The following is a 19,579-nucleotide window of genomic DNA, read 5'->3' as shown; positions in this document are numbered from 1 at the left end:
TTAGGAACTTTTAAAGACCATAAAACATTTGTTCTGGGAATGGTTTTGCAACATTATGCAAATGTTTTTTCAACCTAATAGAAACATTGTAATCATCAGCACAACTGGACAGTTTTTGTGTTTTGGCAACATATCTATTGTCATGTCCCCACAATGTTACCACAAGCTAAAGAAATCATTTCAAATCAAATTTAATTCAACACAAGCTTCGTAAACAACTGGTGTAGACTAACAGTGAAATGCTTACCTACGGGCCTTTCCCAACAATGCAGAGAGAAAGAAAATAGAGAAATAATAGAAAAGTAAAACACGTAATAATAAAAGTAATAATAAATACACAATGAGTAAATATAACTTGCCTATATACACGGGGTACGAGTACCTAGTAGATAGAGGTACGAGGTAGTTGAGGTACAGTAGATATGTACATAAAGTGACAGATAATAAACAGTAGCAGCAGCATAAGTGATGAGTAAAAAAGTTAGTGCAAAAAGGGTCAACGCAGATAGTCCAGGTAGCTATTTGGTTAACTATTTAACTAACTATGTAGTAGTCTTATGGCTTGGGGGTACAAGCTCTTCAGGAACCTTTTGGTCCCAGACTTGGCGCTCTGGTACTGCTTGCCGTGCGGTAGCAGAGAGAACAGTCTATGACTTGGGTGGCCAAAGTCTTTGACAATTTTGAGTGCCTTCATCTGACACCGCCTGGTATAGAGGTCCTGGATGGCAGAGAGCTTGGCCCCAGTGATGTACTGGGCCGTATGTACTACCCTCTGTAGCGCCTTGCGGTCAGATGCCAAGCAATTGCCATACCATGTGGTGATGCAGCAAGTGATGCTCCGTTTTCTGTAGTCTATGACCAGCTCCTTTGTCTTGCTCACATTGAGGGAGAGGTTGTTGTCCATACACCACACTGCAAGGTCTCTGACCTCGTCCCTATAGGCTGTCTCATCGTTGTCGGTGATCAGGCCTACCACTATCGCGTCATCGGCAAACTTGATGATGGTGTTGGAGTCTTGCATGACCACGCAGTCGTGGATGAAAAGGTACAAGAGGGGACTAAGCACGCACCCCTGAGGGTCCCCCATGTTGAGGGTGAGTGTGGCGGGTGTGATGTTGCCTACCCTCACCACCTGTGGGTGGCTCGTCAGGAATTTCAGGATACAGTTGCAGAGGGTCCTTAGCATAGTGATGAGCTTGGAGGGCACTATGGTGTTGAAAACTGAACTGTAGTCAATGAACAGCATTCTCACGTAGGTGTTCCTTTTGTCCAGGTGGAAAAGGGCAGTGTGGAGTGCAATAGTGAATGCGTAATCTGTGGATCTGTTGGGGCAGGTATGCGAATTGGAGTGGGTCCAGGGCGTATGAGATGATGGGGTTGAGTTGAGCCATGACCAGCCTTTCAGTTCATGGCTACAGATGTGAGTGCTACGGGGCGATAGTCATTTAGACAGGTTACCTTGGCGTTCTTGGGCACAGGGACTATGGTGGTCTGCTTGAAACATGTAGATATTACAGACTGGGTCAGGGAGAGGTTGAAAATGTCAGTGAAGACACTTGCCTGATGGTCAGCACATGCTCTGAGTATGCGTCCTGGTAATCCGTCTGGCCCTGAGGCCTTGTGAATGTTAACCTGTTTAAAGGTCTTACTCACATCGGCTATGGAGAGTGTGATCTGGAACAGCTGGTGCTCTTATGCATGGTTCAATGTTGCTTGCCTCAAAGCAGGCGTGGAAGGCATTTAGCTCGTCTGGTAGGCTCGCGTCACTGGGCACTTGTGGCTGGGTTTCCTTTTGTAATCGCTGATAGTTTGCATGCCCTGCCACATCCAATGAGCACCAAAGCCGGTGTAGTAGGATTCGATCTTAGTCCTCTATTGACGCTTTGCCTGTTTGATGGTTAGTTGGAGGGCGTAGCAGGATTTCTTATAAGCCTGAACATTAGTATCCCACTCCTGGAATGCGCAGTTCTAGCCTTTAGCTCAGTGCGGATGTTGCCTGTAATCTATAGCTTCTGGTTGTCTTCGATGCACTTATTTATGAAGCCGGTGACTGATGTGGTAAACTCCTCAATGTCATCAGATGAATCCCGGAACATATTTGTCTTGTACCTCAGCATCCGCTTCATCGGACCACTTCCGTATTGAGCGCGTCACTGGTACTTCCTGTTTGAGTTTATGCTTGTAAGCAGGAATCAGAAGGATAGAGTTATGGTCAGATTTGCCAAATGGAGGGCGAGGGAGAGATTTGTATGCGCCTCTGTGTGTGGAGTAAAGGTGATCTAGAGTTTTTTTTTTCTCTAGTTGCACAGGTGACATGCTGGTAGAAATGAGGTATAATGGATTTCAGTTTTCCTGCATTAAAATCACCGGCCACTAGGTGTGCCGCCTCTGGATTAGCATTTTCTTGTTTGCTTTTGGGCCTATACAGCTCGTTGAGTGCGGTTTTAGTGCCAACATCGGTTTGTGGTGATAAATAGACAGCTACGATAAATAGTATGGTCTACAGCTTATCATGAGGTATTCTAACTCAGGCAAGCAGAACCTCAAGAATTCCTTAATATTAGAGATTGCGCACCAGCTGTTGTTAACAAAGAGACACACCCCTCCCGCCTCGGGGGCTTACCGGACGCAGCCATTATGTCCTGCCGATGCACAGAAAACCCAGATAATTGTATATTATCCATGTCCTTGTTCAGTCATGACTCCGAGAAGCATAGTATATTACAGTTCTTAATGTCCCATTGATAGAAGAGTCTCGAACGGAGCTCATCCAGCTTATTCTCCAGTGATTGCACATTTGCCAAAAGAATGGAGGGTCTATCCACTCACCGACGTAGTATCGTCAGGTATCCCGCACGCCAGCCTCTATATCGCCACCTCTTCCTTCTCCGTATGTAGGGGATTTGGGCCTGGTCCGGGATGAGCAATAAGTTGTTCGCTGCCGACTCATTGAAGTACAAATCCTCATCCAAATTGAGGTTATTGATTGCTGTTCTGATGTTCAGAAGCTCTTTTTGGTCATAGGAAATGATGGCGGAAACATTTTGTAAAAAAAAAAGTTAAGATCAGCGCAGAAAAACACACCAAATAGCACAATTGGTCAGGAGCCCGCAAAACGGCTGCTATTAACTCCAGTGCCATTGGACAGTTTTTGTGTTTTTGGAACATATACAGTGCCTTCAGAAAGTATTCATACCTCTTGACTTAATCCACATTTTGTTACGTTACATCCTTATTCTAAAATGGATTAAATCGTTTTTTCCCCCCTCATCAATTACACACAATACCACATAATGACAAAGCAAAAACAGGTTTTTAGAAATTAAAACCCCCCCCGCAAATATCACATTTACATAAGTATTCAGACCCATTACTCAGTATTTTGCTGAAGCACCTTTGGCAGCGATTACAGCCTTGAGTCTTCTTGGGTATGAGGCTACAAGCTTGGCACACCTGTATTTGGGGAGTTTTTCCCATTCTTCTCTGCAGATCCTCTCAAGCTCTGTCTGGTTGCACAGCTATTTTCAGGCCTCTTCAGAGATGTTTGATTGTTTTCAAGTCCGGGCTCTGGCTGGGCCACTCAAGGACATTCAGAGACTTGAGTGCTCTGGAGCAGGTTTTCATCAAGGATCTCTCTGTACTTTGCTCCGTTCATCTTTCCCTCGATCCTGACTAGTCTCCCAATCCCTGCCGCTGAAAAACATTCCCACAGCATGATGCTGCCACCACCATGCTTCACCATAGGGATGGTGCCAGGTGTGTTCCAGATGTGACGCTTGGCATTCAGGCCAAAGAGTTCAATCTTGGTTTCATAAGACCAGAGTGTCTTGTTTCTCATGGTCTGAGTCCTTTAGGTGCCTTTTGGCAAACTCCAAGCGGGCTGTCATGTGCCTTTTACTTAGGAATGGCTTCCGTCTGGTCACTCTATAATAAAGGCCTGATTGGTGGAGTGCTGCAGAGATGGTTGTCCTTCTGGAAGGTTCTCCCATCTTCATAGAGTTCACAGAGGCACTATAGAGCTGTCAGAGTGACCATCAGGTTCTTGGTCACCTCCCTGACCAACAGGATGCACCTGAGCTCAATTTCAAGTCTCATAGCAAAGGGTCTGAATACAGTATTTTATTTTTAATACATTTGCAAAAAATTCTAAAAACCTGTTTTCACTTTTTCATCATGGGGTATTGTGTGATGATTGATTAGATTTTGTATTTATTTAAACCATTTTAGAATACGGCTGTAACTTAACAAAATGTGGAAAAGGTCAAGGGGTCTGAATACTTTCCGAATGCACAGTTTTTTGTGATGTCCCCACAATTAGGGTGACCACATGTTCCCGGATTGTACAGGTTTGTCCCGCATTTTGGCCCTGTGTCTTGCGTCCCCAACCAAACAATCAGGTCCCGCATTTTATCAACAAACACCACAAAAAAATTGTTTTAAAGTACATTTGTCCCATATTTCAGTCATATTTTCCAACCTGTCTCTTGTAGTCACGTTGCGCTTATGAAAATATATATGTCATAAGGATGTGGTAGCCTAAGCCCACTTCTCCAATCATTGTTGAGATCTGATATTCTGCGCAGCGCAAGACAAGACGTAGGTCAATGTCATAGGCCTATTGTCAACTAATCATATTTCTCAAATCCTTTCGTGCAAAATTCCAGCTAAACTTGCAGTGGACAGTTAGGCTTACTACTTACAAAAAGAGTGCTTCTGATGAAGAGCTACAAAAGTAAGTAGCCGTATTAGTCTTAAAGATATAAGGTAACTTCGTCAAACTTGTAAGGCTCTCCATGCTCATTAGTTGCTCATTCAACATATTTGCTGCTACTTCACTCAATCCCATTTTAAAAGTCTACCTTCCTAACTGTTTTACATTCCCTGAGACCAACCAGAAATGTTTCCTTGGCCAAATATTCCCAGATTTTGTGGTTTCTTGTTTCTGCGTTACCAAATGTTGCACAGGCAAAGGAGTAGGGTAGGTGTACTTCAATTGCTTATTTGGTGCGCAGACTGCAGAGGTGCGGTGTTGCCAGAGTGACACACTCCGTCACTTCTCAAAATCGTGCTAGTTTAGTTAAGTATAGAACAAAGCTGAATCAATGTCTTACAAGATTACATAATGATTAATTAGTATTCTACATAACCAAATATAATAGCATATATAAAGTTACTGTTGCACCAAAAACACCACCTAATTTCTTATGAGATTTTAGGATGGTTAGCTGAATAGTACCAAAAATATATAATGCTTCCAGAACTCAACAGCGCGCGTCACTAGGCATAATGTGCTTTAATTGAAACAAAATACAGGAAGGCTACGTAGTTTGTTAACACCATCTGCTCTAATTTGCTCACGAAACAGTAATTCAAGAAGATCTAAATGCAAATTCCCATGAAACTGATTGAGATCAAATGATGCAGATGCAGTTTTGACATTTTGCTGGTAAAGCCACGAAGAATTATCATTCACGATTGACAGTGACGATGCCATGGCCTATTTTGAGATTAGGTATGCTTAACTTGGTGTTTGAGGCTATTAAAAAATTATAATAATCTTGAGACAATATGTTTGGACATAGGCAGATGTTGCAATTAGAGGATGCATTTTATGGATATTCTATAATGATATTTAATAGGCTACATCTGTCGATACAAATGTTAAGAAATTGGGACGTCATTAATAAAATTATTACTCTGTAGACTACACAGTCCCATGAATATCCCGCAAAATCATCCTGTTGTCCCGCATTTGGGTATGTTAAATGTGATCACCCTACCTACAATGCTCCCACCTGAATGTTCCCACAACCTAATGAAACGTGTTCTGGGAACGTTCTGGAAACATCAAATGAATAAAAATAAAATCAACATGTACTTTTACATGATATCCAATTGGTAGTGTTGTCCCATTGCTGCAACTCCTGTACGGACTCAGAAGAGAGCCATGCATCCTCCAAAACACGACCCTGCCAAGCCGCACTGCTTCTTGACACTCTGCTCGCTTAACCCGGAAGCCAGCCGCACCAATGTGTCGGAGGAAACACCATACAACTGGTGACTGAAGTCAGCTTGCAGGCGCCCAGCCCGCCACAAAGAGTCACTGGAAATGCCGGCCGGCCAAACCCTACCCTAACGACACTGGGCCAATTGTGCGCTGCCTCATGAGTCTCCCGGTCATGGCCGGCTGTGACACAGGTCCGCAGTGACGCCTCAAGCACTGCGATGCAGTGCCTTAGACTGCTGCGCCACTCAGGAGGCCATCAGGTGAATGTTTTATACAAACATTGTATAATCATCTGCACAACTGGACAGTTTTTGTGTTATGAAAACATTTGCTGAATGTTCTGGGAGCTTTCTCAGAACCAATTTTAGTTTGCTGGGATTATTATTGTAACGTTGCTTCCATAATAATAACTGCAGGGGATGGAGTGACGCAAGCCTATCTATCTCTGCACTCAGCTGTCCTAAGCCTGACCCCTCTGTTGATTAATACGCTAATGCTGGGCTCAAACATAGAAAGCAGTTTGAATTAACTAGCTACTATGCAATACTGTAGAAATAAGAATCATATTGTTGTCAGGGTGCTGTAGGTGGGTGTGGTGCAGGAATCAAGCGCAGGACGCAGAAACTAAGTCCAAAAGACTTTAGTGAAATGTTCACTTAGTACACGAGCTCAACAAGCCCGGAGGCGAAATAAAGGCGCACACAGGCATCAAACAAAAGGCACACTAACATGTGCGAAAAACCCTCTCCTAGACAACGGAGGGAAACACGTAGCACAGAACACCAAACAGAAGCGCAATCACACACAACACCTGACACAAACAACGAGAACTAAATAGGACACTAATGAGCACTAACTGGAAACAGGTGTACAACATCAAGACAAAACCAAACGAACATGAAACATACAACGGTGGCAGCTAGTACTCCGGGGACGACGACCGCCGAAGCCTGCCCGAGCAAGGAGGAGGAGCAGCCTCGGCCGAAACCGTGACAATTGTTGTGTATGGTTAGTCTCCTGAGTAGCTGTGTCTATATGTCTTTCCTTGTCACTTAATGTAAGAGCCCCTCCAGCAACCACACTGACATTTTATCCACCATATAATGTAAACCCTTGATTTCCTCAGCAGCTTTTTAGAACTCATATTAATGCATTCATATATTGCATATTTTGCCTGTAATTCTTTAAAAACATGTTCTCTTCATTTCGCATTCGCTTTCATCATCAGACTCGTGAATCGTGTTAATGTGGTAAATTAGGTTGATAAATAAAGTGGATCGTAACTTTAGAGGAAATTGAATCTAAATAATTTATGGCCGGCACATTGTGTCTCTCCACACGGTAGCCAGCCAGTTACTATGAATGGCTAATAGTGCTGTTTACTCACTCTGGACAAGCTTTGCTCTCTATCCATATAATTGAATGAAACTACAATTTCTTCCTCTGCAGTGAGACAAGGCCAAGAACACACTTGTATGGAGGGAGAGCTGACGCATAGGGAAACTGGAGCATACAGGGGGGTGTACATACACAATATATACAAAAGTATGTGGACACCCTTTCAAATTAGTGGTTTCGGTTATTTCATCCATACCCGTTGCTGACAGGTGTATAAAATTGAGCACACCGCCATGCAATCTCCATAGACAAACATTGGCAGTAGAATGGCCTTACTGAAGAGCTCAGTGACTTTCAAAGAGGCACCGTCATAGGACGCCACCTTTCCAACAAGTCAGTTTGTCAAATGTCTGCCCTGATAGAGCTGCCCGGGTCAACTGTAAGCGCTGTTATTGTGAAGTGGAAACGTCTAGGAGCAACAACGTCTCAGCCGCAAAGTGGTAGGCCACACAAGCTCACAGAATGGGACTGCCGTGTGATGAAGCGCGTAGCACGTAAAAATCAACTGTCCTCGGTTGCAACACTCACTACAGAGTTCCAAACGGCCTCTGGAAGCAACGTCAGCACAATAACTGTTTGTCGGGAGCTTCATGAAATGGGTTTCCATGGCCGAGCAGCTGCACACAAGCCTAAGATCACCATGCACAATGCCAAGCGTCGGCTGGAGGGGTGTAAAGTTCGCCGCCATTGGACTCTGGAGCAGTGGAAACGCGTTCTCTGGAGTGATTAATCACGCTTCACCATCTGGCAGTCTGACGGACGAATCTGGCTTTGGCGGATGCCAGGAGAACGTTACCTGCCTCAATGCATAGTGCCAACTTGACTGGAGAACTTGACTGGCCTGCACAGAGCCCTGACCTCAACCCCATCGAACACCTTTGGGATGAATTGAACCGCTGACTGCGAGCCAGGCCTAATCACCCAACATCAGTGCCCAACCTCACTAATGCTCTTGTGACTGAATGGAAGCAAGTCCCCGCAGCAATGTTCCAACATCTAGTGGAAAGCCTTCTCAGAAGAGTGGAAGCTGTTATAGCAGCAAAGGGGGGACCAACTCCATATTAATGCCCATGATTTTGGATTGAGATTTTTGACGAGCAGGTGTCCACATATTTTTGGTCATATAGTGTATGTAAGCCCAGCATATCAGACTTATCACACTATCATACAACTGTTTAAATATCTCATACAGTAGTCCTCAATATCTTGATGAAGTCAATTACAGGAAGTGCCATAAGTAAGTCAGTTCATAAAATAGGATGGTAAAATGTGTTGATGGTTTGATACTGTTAGTACGATACTAAATACTATATCTACTGACTTCATGTTGACTTGGAAGCATCTTTCCAAGCCAGGTGTTGAGCAGTGGTGCTTACCTGTCCAAAGCTATGCAACATAGGTGTAATATGGAGGCTGTTGTCAACAGTACATCTAGAGATGTCCGGACCAGGCAGAAGGTTTCTCCATAAATCCAGTTCTGGTGGATCAGTTCGATGGCACCAAACGGCATCACCAGCACTGACACCATCAGGTCTGCAAAGGCCAGCGATACTATGAAGTAGTTGGTCTTGATTTTCCTGGGAGAGAATCGAGTGAGAGGTATCTTATTGGCTATATGTCTAAAGATGATTTCCATTGTTTACTTGAAGCAGCATAGGTGTATCATATGGTAGAGTGTATGATAAAGGTATGCTGTGGACAAATAATAAATAATTCAGAACACACTGAAAAGAACAGAACAGACTGTCTACTAGGGGTAAATGCATATAAACATACAATTGTATAGGCTTTTGTATGTGAGTATGTACTGAGGTATGCACTAAACTATTTCATTGTTTGAATTGTCTGTTACACATGACAACACATTTGCCATATTAATATGCTTTCACTATAAATATTTTTAATCTCCACCTTGCAGTAAATATTGGTAAAAACTGAATGAGATTGAGAGAGAGAGACACATAAGGAGAGTGAGAGAGAGAGCAAGAGAAGCCCTTACAAAAAAAACATGAAAAAAAACTTGCGAAAGTTAGATTTTCACAGTTTTCTTACCTATGACAATTTTTGTTATGTGATTATTTTCACGTGAACTTGCAATTCCACATGTGAACGTTTTCTTACATGTGAAACTGCAAATTAGATTTTCATTTTCATATGTGGAATTGTAAGTTCACATGTGAAAAACAATCACATGTAAAAATATAATTTGCAGTTTCGTATGTGAATAACTTTCACATGTGAAAATGCAATTCCACTTTTGAAAGTGAGATTATCACGTGGAGTTTTCTTCAATGTGAACCTGAACATTTTGTTTTCACATGTGATTGATTTTCACGTGAACTTGCAATTCCACGGAAACTGCATATCCGATTTTCACATGAAAACATTTTAGTTTTCTCACGTGAAAAGGTGGAGTTAACTTGTGAACTCTAAATTGAATACATGTGAAAATATGGTTTCAAGTGTGAAATTTAAGTTCAACATGTAAAAACATGTGAAAATGCAAATTTGACGTGTGTTTTTGTAAGGGAAACATAAGGTGTGAGAGACTTAAGGAGAGAGTGAAAGAGATTACATGAGAGAGAGAGAGAGAGAGAGAGAGAGAGAGAGAGAGAGAGAGAGAGAGAGAGAGAGAGAGAGAGAGAGAGAGAGAGAGAGAGAGAGAGAGAGAGAGAGAGAGAGAGAGAGAATGAATCAGAGATGTGATCAGCCACTGGTGTGGTGGCATCCCTCTTCTCAGTCTGTTTGAGAAAGACCAGGGCCAAGGGCACTCCATTAATGACAAATAAAACTCTGGGTGAGGCAACCACTCAGAGCCCGCTCGGCTAAAAATAGCTGCCTGAGAACGGCTAACGGCTGTCAAATCACGTTGTCATTTAACCAGAACATGCCATAAATGCTGTTTACCAGCTATCTGTTATCAACATGCTTTCATGCAGTGCAGAAATACTGTCTTTCATTCAAATCTGAATGTACTATCTAAAGAATGTAAGATCATATTTGCAGTGATGCAAATAAATACTTTTTTTACATAAAAATCGATATCATCTTATCGCCACTGGGTTCACCACTGAACTGAAGCCTAATTACAGTTTTCTTTCGATTGCTAACAAGCATTGTTCAATACTGCGGATACATGTACAAAACTCTAAATACAGTTATCACAACAACACTCTATGTGGCAACCTGTGGATCATTTGTCATTGCTTTGACACAAAATGCATTCAATGACAACATCTTTCAAATTACATAAATACTTGTCTCACAAAAACACATTTACCAACAAAATTCTATGTATCTACAGACCATTTTGCAAATGTTAAGATACCCTTATAAAAACTGTTAAACTCAAGTTCAAAAGCTACTGAAAATTGAATTAGACTGCAATTTTTTACATTGCTACAGTAAAAGCAAAATATAAATTCTAAAATAAAAATAATAATAATAACTCTTAATTATTCACAGCTAATTTTCATTCTACATTACATAACTGAAGACCTACCCCGGTGTTTTCCATTTTTATGTCATTACCATCTCTACAAAAGGGGACATCTTTGGAATATATTTTACATAAACATGGACCCAGCCAGAGATCGTGTAGTGGCTTACAGAGGTGGAAGAGTTGCCGGGAGAGGCAGAGGATTACGTATCCGTGGTGGAAGACGACTGAGGGGAAGACCCAGAGTTGTAGTGTCAGATGAGATTAGGGCTACAATCATTGATCATGTTGTCAATCATGGTCTATCAATGAGAGATGCTGGTCTCAGAGTGCAGCCAAATTGGCAACGCTCAACTGTGTCATCTATTATAAGAACCTTCCAGCAAACTAACAGGTAAGATATGCATTCTGCATGGGCATCTAACTGTACTGAATATTACTGTAGAGTAGTAAATCGACCAAAAGCTCTCCGAACCACTTGAGTGTAATTTTATTTATGTTTTAGGACCCAACGGTTACAAATGGAGGGGGGAGAGGTAGGATTTTCTCTGCTCAGCAGGAAGCTGTAATTGTTGACATGGTCATTAGCAACAATGTCATAAAACTCTGAGAAATTCAAGAGAGAGTGTTGGCAGACAATAATACATTTCAAAATGTTGAAAGTGTAAGCACGACAGCCATTGCTAGAGTCTTGACAAAGCATCATATCAGCATGATCAGCACTGTTCCCTTTGAGAGGAACTCTGATCGTGTCAAGGAACTCCGGTACCAATATGTCCAGGTAAGATGTCTATATCCTGTAATACAGTACTGTTTTTACTGTAAACAAAACCCACCAGAGCACTGCACATTCAGCAGTGATTTCAGTTACAGTATACTGTAATGTAAACTACTGTTATAGAATAACTGTTATGTTGCCCTGTGGATTTACAATATTTTAGAGTGTCATGGAGCTTGAAGCCAGGCCAACACCCCACATGTTCGTCTTTGTGGATGAGGCTGGTTTTAACATGGCCAAAACACGCCGACGTGGAAGGAATGTGATTGGGAAAAGAGCAACAGTGAATGTCCCGGGGCAGAGGGGTTCCAACATCACAATGTGTGCTGCAATATCCTCTGAAGGATTGCTGTTACATAAACCACTAATTGGGCCATACAACACAGAGCGCCTCATTTCATTCATGGATGACCTCTATGGAAGGCTTTTGCCAGGTGAAGAAAGAGGGCAAGTCAGAAGAAATATGGAAACCTGGGTGATTGTATGGGACAATGTGGCATTTTACCACTCCCATACAGTCACAGTGGTTTGCAGCCCATCCCAGGATGGTGTCACTTTTCCTCCCCCCTTACTCTCCCTTCCTCAACCCCATAGAATAATTATTTTCCTCATGGAGGTGGAAAGTTTATGACCACCATCCACATGATCAAATGTCACTCTTGGATGCAATGAATGCAGAATGCCTGGATATCTCTGCAGAAGATTGCCAGGGATGGATCAGGCATGCAAAGAGATTATTTCCCATGTGTATTGCGCGAGAGGCCATACGGTGTGATGTGGATGAGAACTTGTGGCCCAATGCAGCAGACAGGGTTGACTAGCATTGTTATATATCTGTTTCATTTGGACAATATGCTATGCATATTCATAGTGTGTATACACTTTTTGTTTGTTTAACAGTACTGGAATTATTTATTTTTGTGTATTTTGGAATTGCAAAAAGCAAAATACAGTAATTTGCAAAAATACAGTAAATTGTATTGAAGCATATTTCAGCCTTTCTGCTTTATTTCTTTACATATCTTGCAGAACATTCTATACAGTACAGGTTTGCCACACTTCTTTTGTAAAAATGACTGTTGGTCCATCTAAAAAAATATGATATTAAAGACAAATTGACACATTTTCAAGTGGTAGGTGTTTTTAGAGTTTTGTAGGTCATGATACTATGAATGACAAAGTGTGCATGTCCTGAGAGACTGTTAGCTTTCATTTGGTAGAAAGATTTGCTTTTGAGACATGGATGTGCATTGCCAAGTTGCATGTTGTTTTGATAACTGTATTTAGTGTTTTGCACATGTATCCACAGTATTGAACAATGCTTGTTAGCAATAAAAAAAAACGAGAGAGAGAGAGAGAGAGAGAGACATGATGATGATTTGAATTAGCGCAATGTGTCAATGTCAATAAGGCCATCTCCAGTTTTCCATTTTGGTAATCAACTTTCAGAAGTTGACCAAATATAAGGCTGGCTCTGTGGCTCTGTTGCTTTGCCTCCAGCTGCACAATGTCTCCCATTATGGCTAAGCCGTCTTACGACAGCTCTCATTTTATGGATGGCTGGAACAGGTGTGCTATTACAGGGTAAATTGGTGATTGTGGATGAATTCTTCAGGGTATGGGGAATGTGCTATGGTAGAGGTACTGCTTCACGTCACTATTAATCTGAGCTGCAGGGAAGTCATGGTGGGTAGAAAGGAGCAGTGTAATTGGCATAGTAGGTTTAGCAACCATCCTGAATTTAAAAGTATACATCTAGTTTTTCAAAGTATCTGTAATCTGATTACAATATTTTTTGCTGATATGTGATTTGTTTTTGGGGCTGAACATTTGGATGAATAGGGATTGGAAGTTAACACTACCTAGAAACCCTCCTCGTGCTGTCATTTCCTGAGTGTGTGTGTGTATGTGTGTGTGTGTGTGTGTGTGTGTGTGTGTGTGCGCACGTGTGTGTGCGTGCGTGCGTGCATGATTGTGTAAACAGTGAAAAGTACTATTGTATCTTCCCATCAGGAGTGCTGAGAGATGATACTATCCCTAGGTTATCAGATAGCCTTTCACATGCCATGCTAGTAACTCAACCACCAAGGGACTGGGATCACAATAGACCACTCAGTAGGAGGCGCTCTTTTAATTGACAAAATAATTACTGCATAATACTCTCAGAGCAGGATCATTCAAATCAGGGCTGACTTAGGCTGTGTGTAGTGCAACCAGGTGATAAGATGCTAAACAGAAGAGTACATTTGCGAGAGAGAGAGAGAGAGAGAGAGAGAGAGAGAGAGAGAGAGAGAGAGAGAGAGAGAGAGAGAGAGAGAGAGAGAGAGAGAGAGAGAGAGAGAAACAGAGACAGACAGACAGAGGGCAGAACGTAAGGATAGACTAACCTGAGCTGGCGGTCCTTGCAGACAGCTGTCATGACCAGGAGGTTCCCCAGGACGCTCATGAGCATCACCAGGGAAAGGAAGCAGATGAGAGCAATCCTCTTCGGCATGCTGTTGCTGTGGTTACGACAAGAGAGAGGACAACCACTCAGTGAACATATCAATAACAAGCCATGAAGTAATAACTGATTGGAAAGTTATTTCCATGTAATAACCTTCCCTGTCTGAGTATACCTAAATGTCAACTGGACAAATTAGTCTGGTGAAAGAACACATTCCGAATTATTAAAACATCACTGATATTATAGTCACCTGTTAAGAGAAAAAGTTTGTTTTACCACTTTCATTTATACAGTGAGTTGAAGGAACATATTTGTTCAGAATTGCAGTCTACTGTTAATGATCCAACTAAATGTTACATGATGATTGGAGAAACTAAAATTGGTTCTGTCCCCTTGGTAACATGAATTTGTATGCAGGCATTGTCCAGACAACACTGCCAAAATCCTGGCTAATGTGTCGTGTGTGATATTTAAAGGTAAGTATCTGTCACAACAATTATTTAAAGTCCTTAAAATGATTTGTATGGTTGTGAATGTTTGATATATTTAATACATTACTGTAATCCCCTGATACTTGTAGTTTTCACACTCCAGGTTATACAGTCAGCCTAAAGTATCCACACAATAAGTCACTACTACAGTTGTTGCCCCTGGGAGTTTATACAGAAAATAATAGAATACATGTATCAACCCAGCTATACTACAAACTTTATATTTTCATTGTATGTCTCAGATCAGACTTTTTTGCTGCCTTCGCTATGTTACTTTATTTGACCTGAAGTTACCTCAAGTCTAAAATCTAGAGCTACCTCACTTAAAGATCCAATGCAGCCGTTTTTATCTCAATATTAAATAGTTTCTGGGTAACGATAAAGTACCTTACTGTGATTGTTTTCAATTAAAATGGTCAAAAAGAAACAAAAATACCTTCTTAGCAAAGAACAATTTCTCAAGCAAGAAATGTTCTAGGACTGTCTGGGAGTGGTCTGAGTGGGGAGGGGAAAACTGAAAACTAGCTGTTATTGGCAGAGAGGTTTGAAACTCTCTTTCTTATTGGTCGATTAACTAATATACCACCTGGTGATGTCACTAGGCAGGCCAAAACTCAATCTCACCAAAACAGGCGGAAATTCCAAGCGGTCTTTTCAAACAGCTCTTACACTAAACGGGCATTTTCACAATTTTCACAATTTCACAGTATTATTCCAGTCTCATAGTGTGGAAATATATATAAAACACAGAAAAATCTAGTTTTTGCTTGCACTGGGCCTATAAGAATTTGACTATCACCAAATACTTAATGTAGCTACTTCCCAAATAGGTATGCTCACAGCATCCCAGCAAGTTTAAAAGGAAATGTAATTTCTCAAAGATGAAACATTCCTTTGATGTCAGCTCCTACAGGTATGTTCTAATCAGAAACACTGTGAGTTCTGACAGTTACTCAGCATCCACCTCCTCTAGCAATTAGAGATGGAGAAAGATGCCAACTCAACATGTAACACATTTATTGTCATCTAGGATTTGTTGTAAAAATGTATTCGACCTCTCCCTGACGACAATTCACTTTCATGTACTGTAGTCATTTAAATTGTTTTTATTACATTTAGTTGACATTGAGAGCAGACAAATAATACTGCCTTTCTTGTGATAGCTTTGTCATCTACAGTGAGGGAAAAAAGTATTTGATCCCCTGCTGATTTTGTACGTTTGCCCACTGACAAAGAAATGATCAGTCTATAATTTTAATGGTAGGTTTATTTGAACAGTGAGAGACAGAATAACAACAAAAAGATCCAGAAAAACGCATGTCAAAAATGTTATAAATTGATTTGCATTTTAATGAGGGAAATAAGTGTTTGACCCCCTCTCAATCAGAAAGATTTCTGGCTCCCAGGTGTCTTTATACAGGTAACGAGCTGAGATTAGGAGCACACTCTTAAAAGGAGTGCTCCTAATCTCAGTTTGTTACCTGTATAAAAGACACCAGTCCACAGAAGCAATCAATCAATCAGATTCCAAACTCGCCACCATGGCCAAGACCAAAGAGCTCTCCAAGGATGTCAGGGACAAGATTGTAGCCCTACACAAGGCTGGAATGGGCTACAAGACCATCGCATAGCAGCTTGGTGAGAAGGTGACAACAGTTGGTGCGATTATTCGCAATCGGAAGAAACACAAAAGACCTTTCAATCTCCCTCGGCCTGGGGCTCCATGCAAGATCTCACCTCGTGGAGTTGCAATGATCATGAGAACGGTAAGGAATCAGCCCAGAACTACACAGGAGGATCTTGTCAATGATCTCAAGGCAGCTGGGACCATAGTCACCAAGAAAACAATTGGTAACACACTACGCCGTGAAGGACTGAAATCCTGCAGCGCCCGCAAGGTCCCCCTGCTCAAGAAAGCACATATACATGCCCGTCTGAAGTTTGCCAATGAACATCTGAATGATTCAGAGGAGAACTGGGTGAAAATGTTGTGGTCAGATGAGACCAAAATCGAGCTCTTTGGCATCAACTCAACTCGCCGTGTTTGGAGGAGGAGGAATGCTGCCTATGACCCCAAGAACACCATCCCCACCGTCAAACATGGAGGTGGAAACATTATGCTTTGGGGGTGTTTTTCTGCTAAGGGGACAGGACAACTACACCGCATCAAAGGGACAATGGACGGGGCCATGTACCGTCAAATCTTGGGTGAGAACCTCCTTCCCTCAGCCAGGGCATTGAAAATGGGTCGTGGATGGGTATTCCAGCATGACAATGACCCAAAACACACGGCCAAGGCAACAAAGGAGTGGCCTAGCCAGTCTCCAGACCTTAATCCCATAGAAAATCTGTGGAGGGAGCTGAAGGTTTGAGTTGCCAAACGTCAGCCTCGAAACCTTAATGACTTGGAGAAGATCTGCAAAGAGGAGTGGGACAAAATCCCTCCTGAGATGTGTGCAAACCTGGTGGCCAACTACAAGAAACATCTGACCTCTGTGATTGCCAACAAGGGTTTTGCCACCAAGTACTAAGTCATGTTTTGCAGAGGGGTCAAATACTTATTTCCCTCATTAAAATGCAAATCAATTTATAACATTTTTGACATGCGTTTTTCTGGATTTTGTTGTTGTTATTCTGTCTCTCACTGTTCAAATAAACCTACCATTAAAAATATAGACTGATCATTTCTTTGTCAGTGGGCAAACGTACAAAATCAGCAGGAGATCAAATACTTTTTTCCCTCACTGTATCAACTTCTAACAATACAAGTATTGTTTAGTAAGTGTTTGATTTCAAGTTTAAATGTAGTTCAGATATTCTAACTGCAATTTATATGACGCCATGAATGAAGTCCCATTGTAAAGAAGTCCAACTCAAACTCCCTCATATTTACCATGATGCATCTACATGTGTGTGATGACATCTGAAACATTTGACCCTTAGCCGTACAATTGAGCTATCAATAACAGGCAATCAGTGAGCAACAGGCTCAATCAACGCTCCAACTCCAAGACAGATGACCTAAGGCTCAGTGAACACACCAGCCCAGTAGTTTCATCTGCTACATGGCTACAATTACAAAACCTGTCACAATCAACCGCAATATGGTACTTTGCATATTTATTTATTATAAACACACCTAAGCCAGAGGTGTTACTAATATTCATGACACGATGATTCAGTTTATATTGGAGAATGCTGTCCCTTTCACAGGCCTATCAAACCACAAATAGCCCCTTGGCCGTGCTGGAGTCCTCCATGCAAATGGTTTATTATAAACAATAGCTATCTAGACATGAACATTTTATTAGTGGTCCCTCTCAGCAGGAGTGTCCTAGCAACCTATTTTGTACTCCAAAGTGTCTGTCTGTCTGTCTGCTCCAAATATTCAATCGCTCATCACTACAATCAACAGTGTCAAAATGTGGTCAGAACCACAAAAACAGACTATGCAGAGTGACGTGGAGAAAATTGAGTGCAGTATGTTCTCCTCAATAAGCTTAAAAGCTGTAAAGTAAAGTGCATTTAAGCAGAGAGTGGTGTATAATAACTGAAATATAACTGAAGTGAATAAATCAAAGCATTAGGGTAAGTGCTTATTTCAACATGAACCAAGCAGAAAGACTGCTAGACAAACTATCAGAAGGTATCACTACCCTGTTTACTCATACCGGGAGATTTCTCAACATGTCAGGAATAATGTATGTCAACGCTAGCTATAAGCCAAGCTATATTCCTCTAAAACATTTTTTGTTCATTTTCAGGAGTGTTGTTATCTGGGTGGTCACAGACATTGACAAACAAAAACACATAAAATAGTAATCTTGCATTTACAATAGAGTCATGTATTTATAGCTATAGTCAATAGTTGGACTCAATCCTATATTTATTGTAACACAGAATTTGTTGTTTAGAAAGTCAGTTGAAAGTTGAAAGTGTACCTTGGCTGTGATTTTAATTGAAGTGGCCCCAGGCAGCCTATGTTATTTTAGTCCCAATGATTATTAGATTTTCAAAAAGGGCCTTTCTATGAGACTACTGCTACTTATATTTGCCTCTTATGGCACATTTATGTTCACGCATTGAAGTAATGGAGAATGCTTCAGACAAGTGTTAATCCTATTGTTATCTTTACCTCTTGTGAAACAGATTTTTCAGGCAAAAATCGTTTAGGAGGGGAGAAAACAATGAATGCATGAAATATAATCTGGTTGAAAAGTGTAAAGCACACCAGAGCAAATGTATCAAAATGCATGGTTCTGACTTTGGAGAGGTATATTGCTATGCAGTTTTCTAGATGAAAATATTAAACCTCTGGCTCATGAAAAAAACAAAGGTTAAGAATTTAAATGAGAGATTCAGTCAAAACATTTGATAGAAAAAAAGCTTATAGACAGAGGTTACTATAGGTCAGCAGAAAGCTTTTAATAAGAGTTTATTGCAACTTCCTGTTTATTTGCTTAGTGTTATGATTGCAAATGTCAAGTTTGCAAGATACACTTTATTTCTTTATATCATCACTTCATACAGATGAAAAAGAGAGTTATATCTAGGTCTAGGAAATGATAAAACAGTCCAATAACATCACTGCTTGTTCAGATTTCAAGCCCTGGCAGCCAAATGGGAATATTCAAAAATACAGTATAAGATATGACTTGAGATACTTGAAATTAGCCCTCAAAGTTAAAAGATAGATTGACATCTTGCATCAATTACTAGAAGTGATCCAATTCATGTCAGTCTCTGTTATTATGGATGTTTAAATGTTCTGGACAGGACGTTAGTCTACATTCCAAATGTGACCCTATTCCCTACATAGTGCACTACTTTTGACCATTTGGGACGCATTGAAATTTGATTCATATTTCTTCATACAGATGCAACAAAAGGGCAGGACACAGGACAAGACGTTGGCATACAATTATAAATAATTTTCCACTCTGTTAGTCCTGTTTTCTCTAAAGACAGTTGACAAAGAGTCTATTCAGGCTCACAGGGCTTCTGGCCCACCATACGGCCA

General features: G+C 41.2%; 1 protein-coding gene across 1 annotated transcript in view; it reads right to left on the bottom strand.

Moving 5' to 3' along the window:
• Nucleotides 1-19,579, bottom strand: part of LOC311107550 (5-hydroxytryptamine receptor 4-like) — a gene marked incomplete at both ends in the record, with an annotated part of 113,030 nt that overhangs the window by 73,324 nt on the left and 20,127 nt on the right. The window contains 2 exon segments of the mRNA XM_084150057.1: nucleotides 8,782-8,982; nucleotides 14,010-14,123. Of these exon segments, the coding sequence (XP_084006183.1) occupies nucleotides 8,782-8,982; nucleotides 14,010-14,123 (315 nt within the window).

The sequence above is a fragment of the Coregonus lavaretus genome, assembly GCF_964263955.1.
Source record: "Coregonus lavaretus genome assembly, chromosome: 32".
Classification (NCBI taxonomy): domain Eukaryota; kingdom Metazoa; phylum Chordata; class Actinopteri; order Salmoniformes; family Salmonidae; genus Coregonus; species Coregonus lavaretus.
Note: the sequence above shows the minus strand (reverse complement) of the source record. Positions and strands in the feature narration are given on the sequence as shown.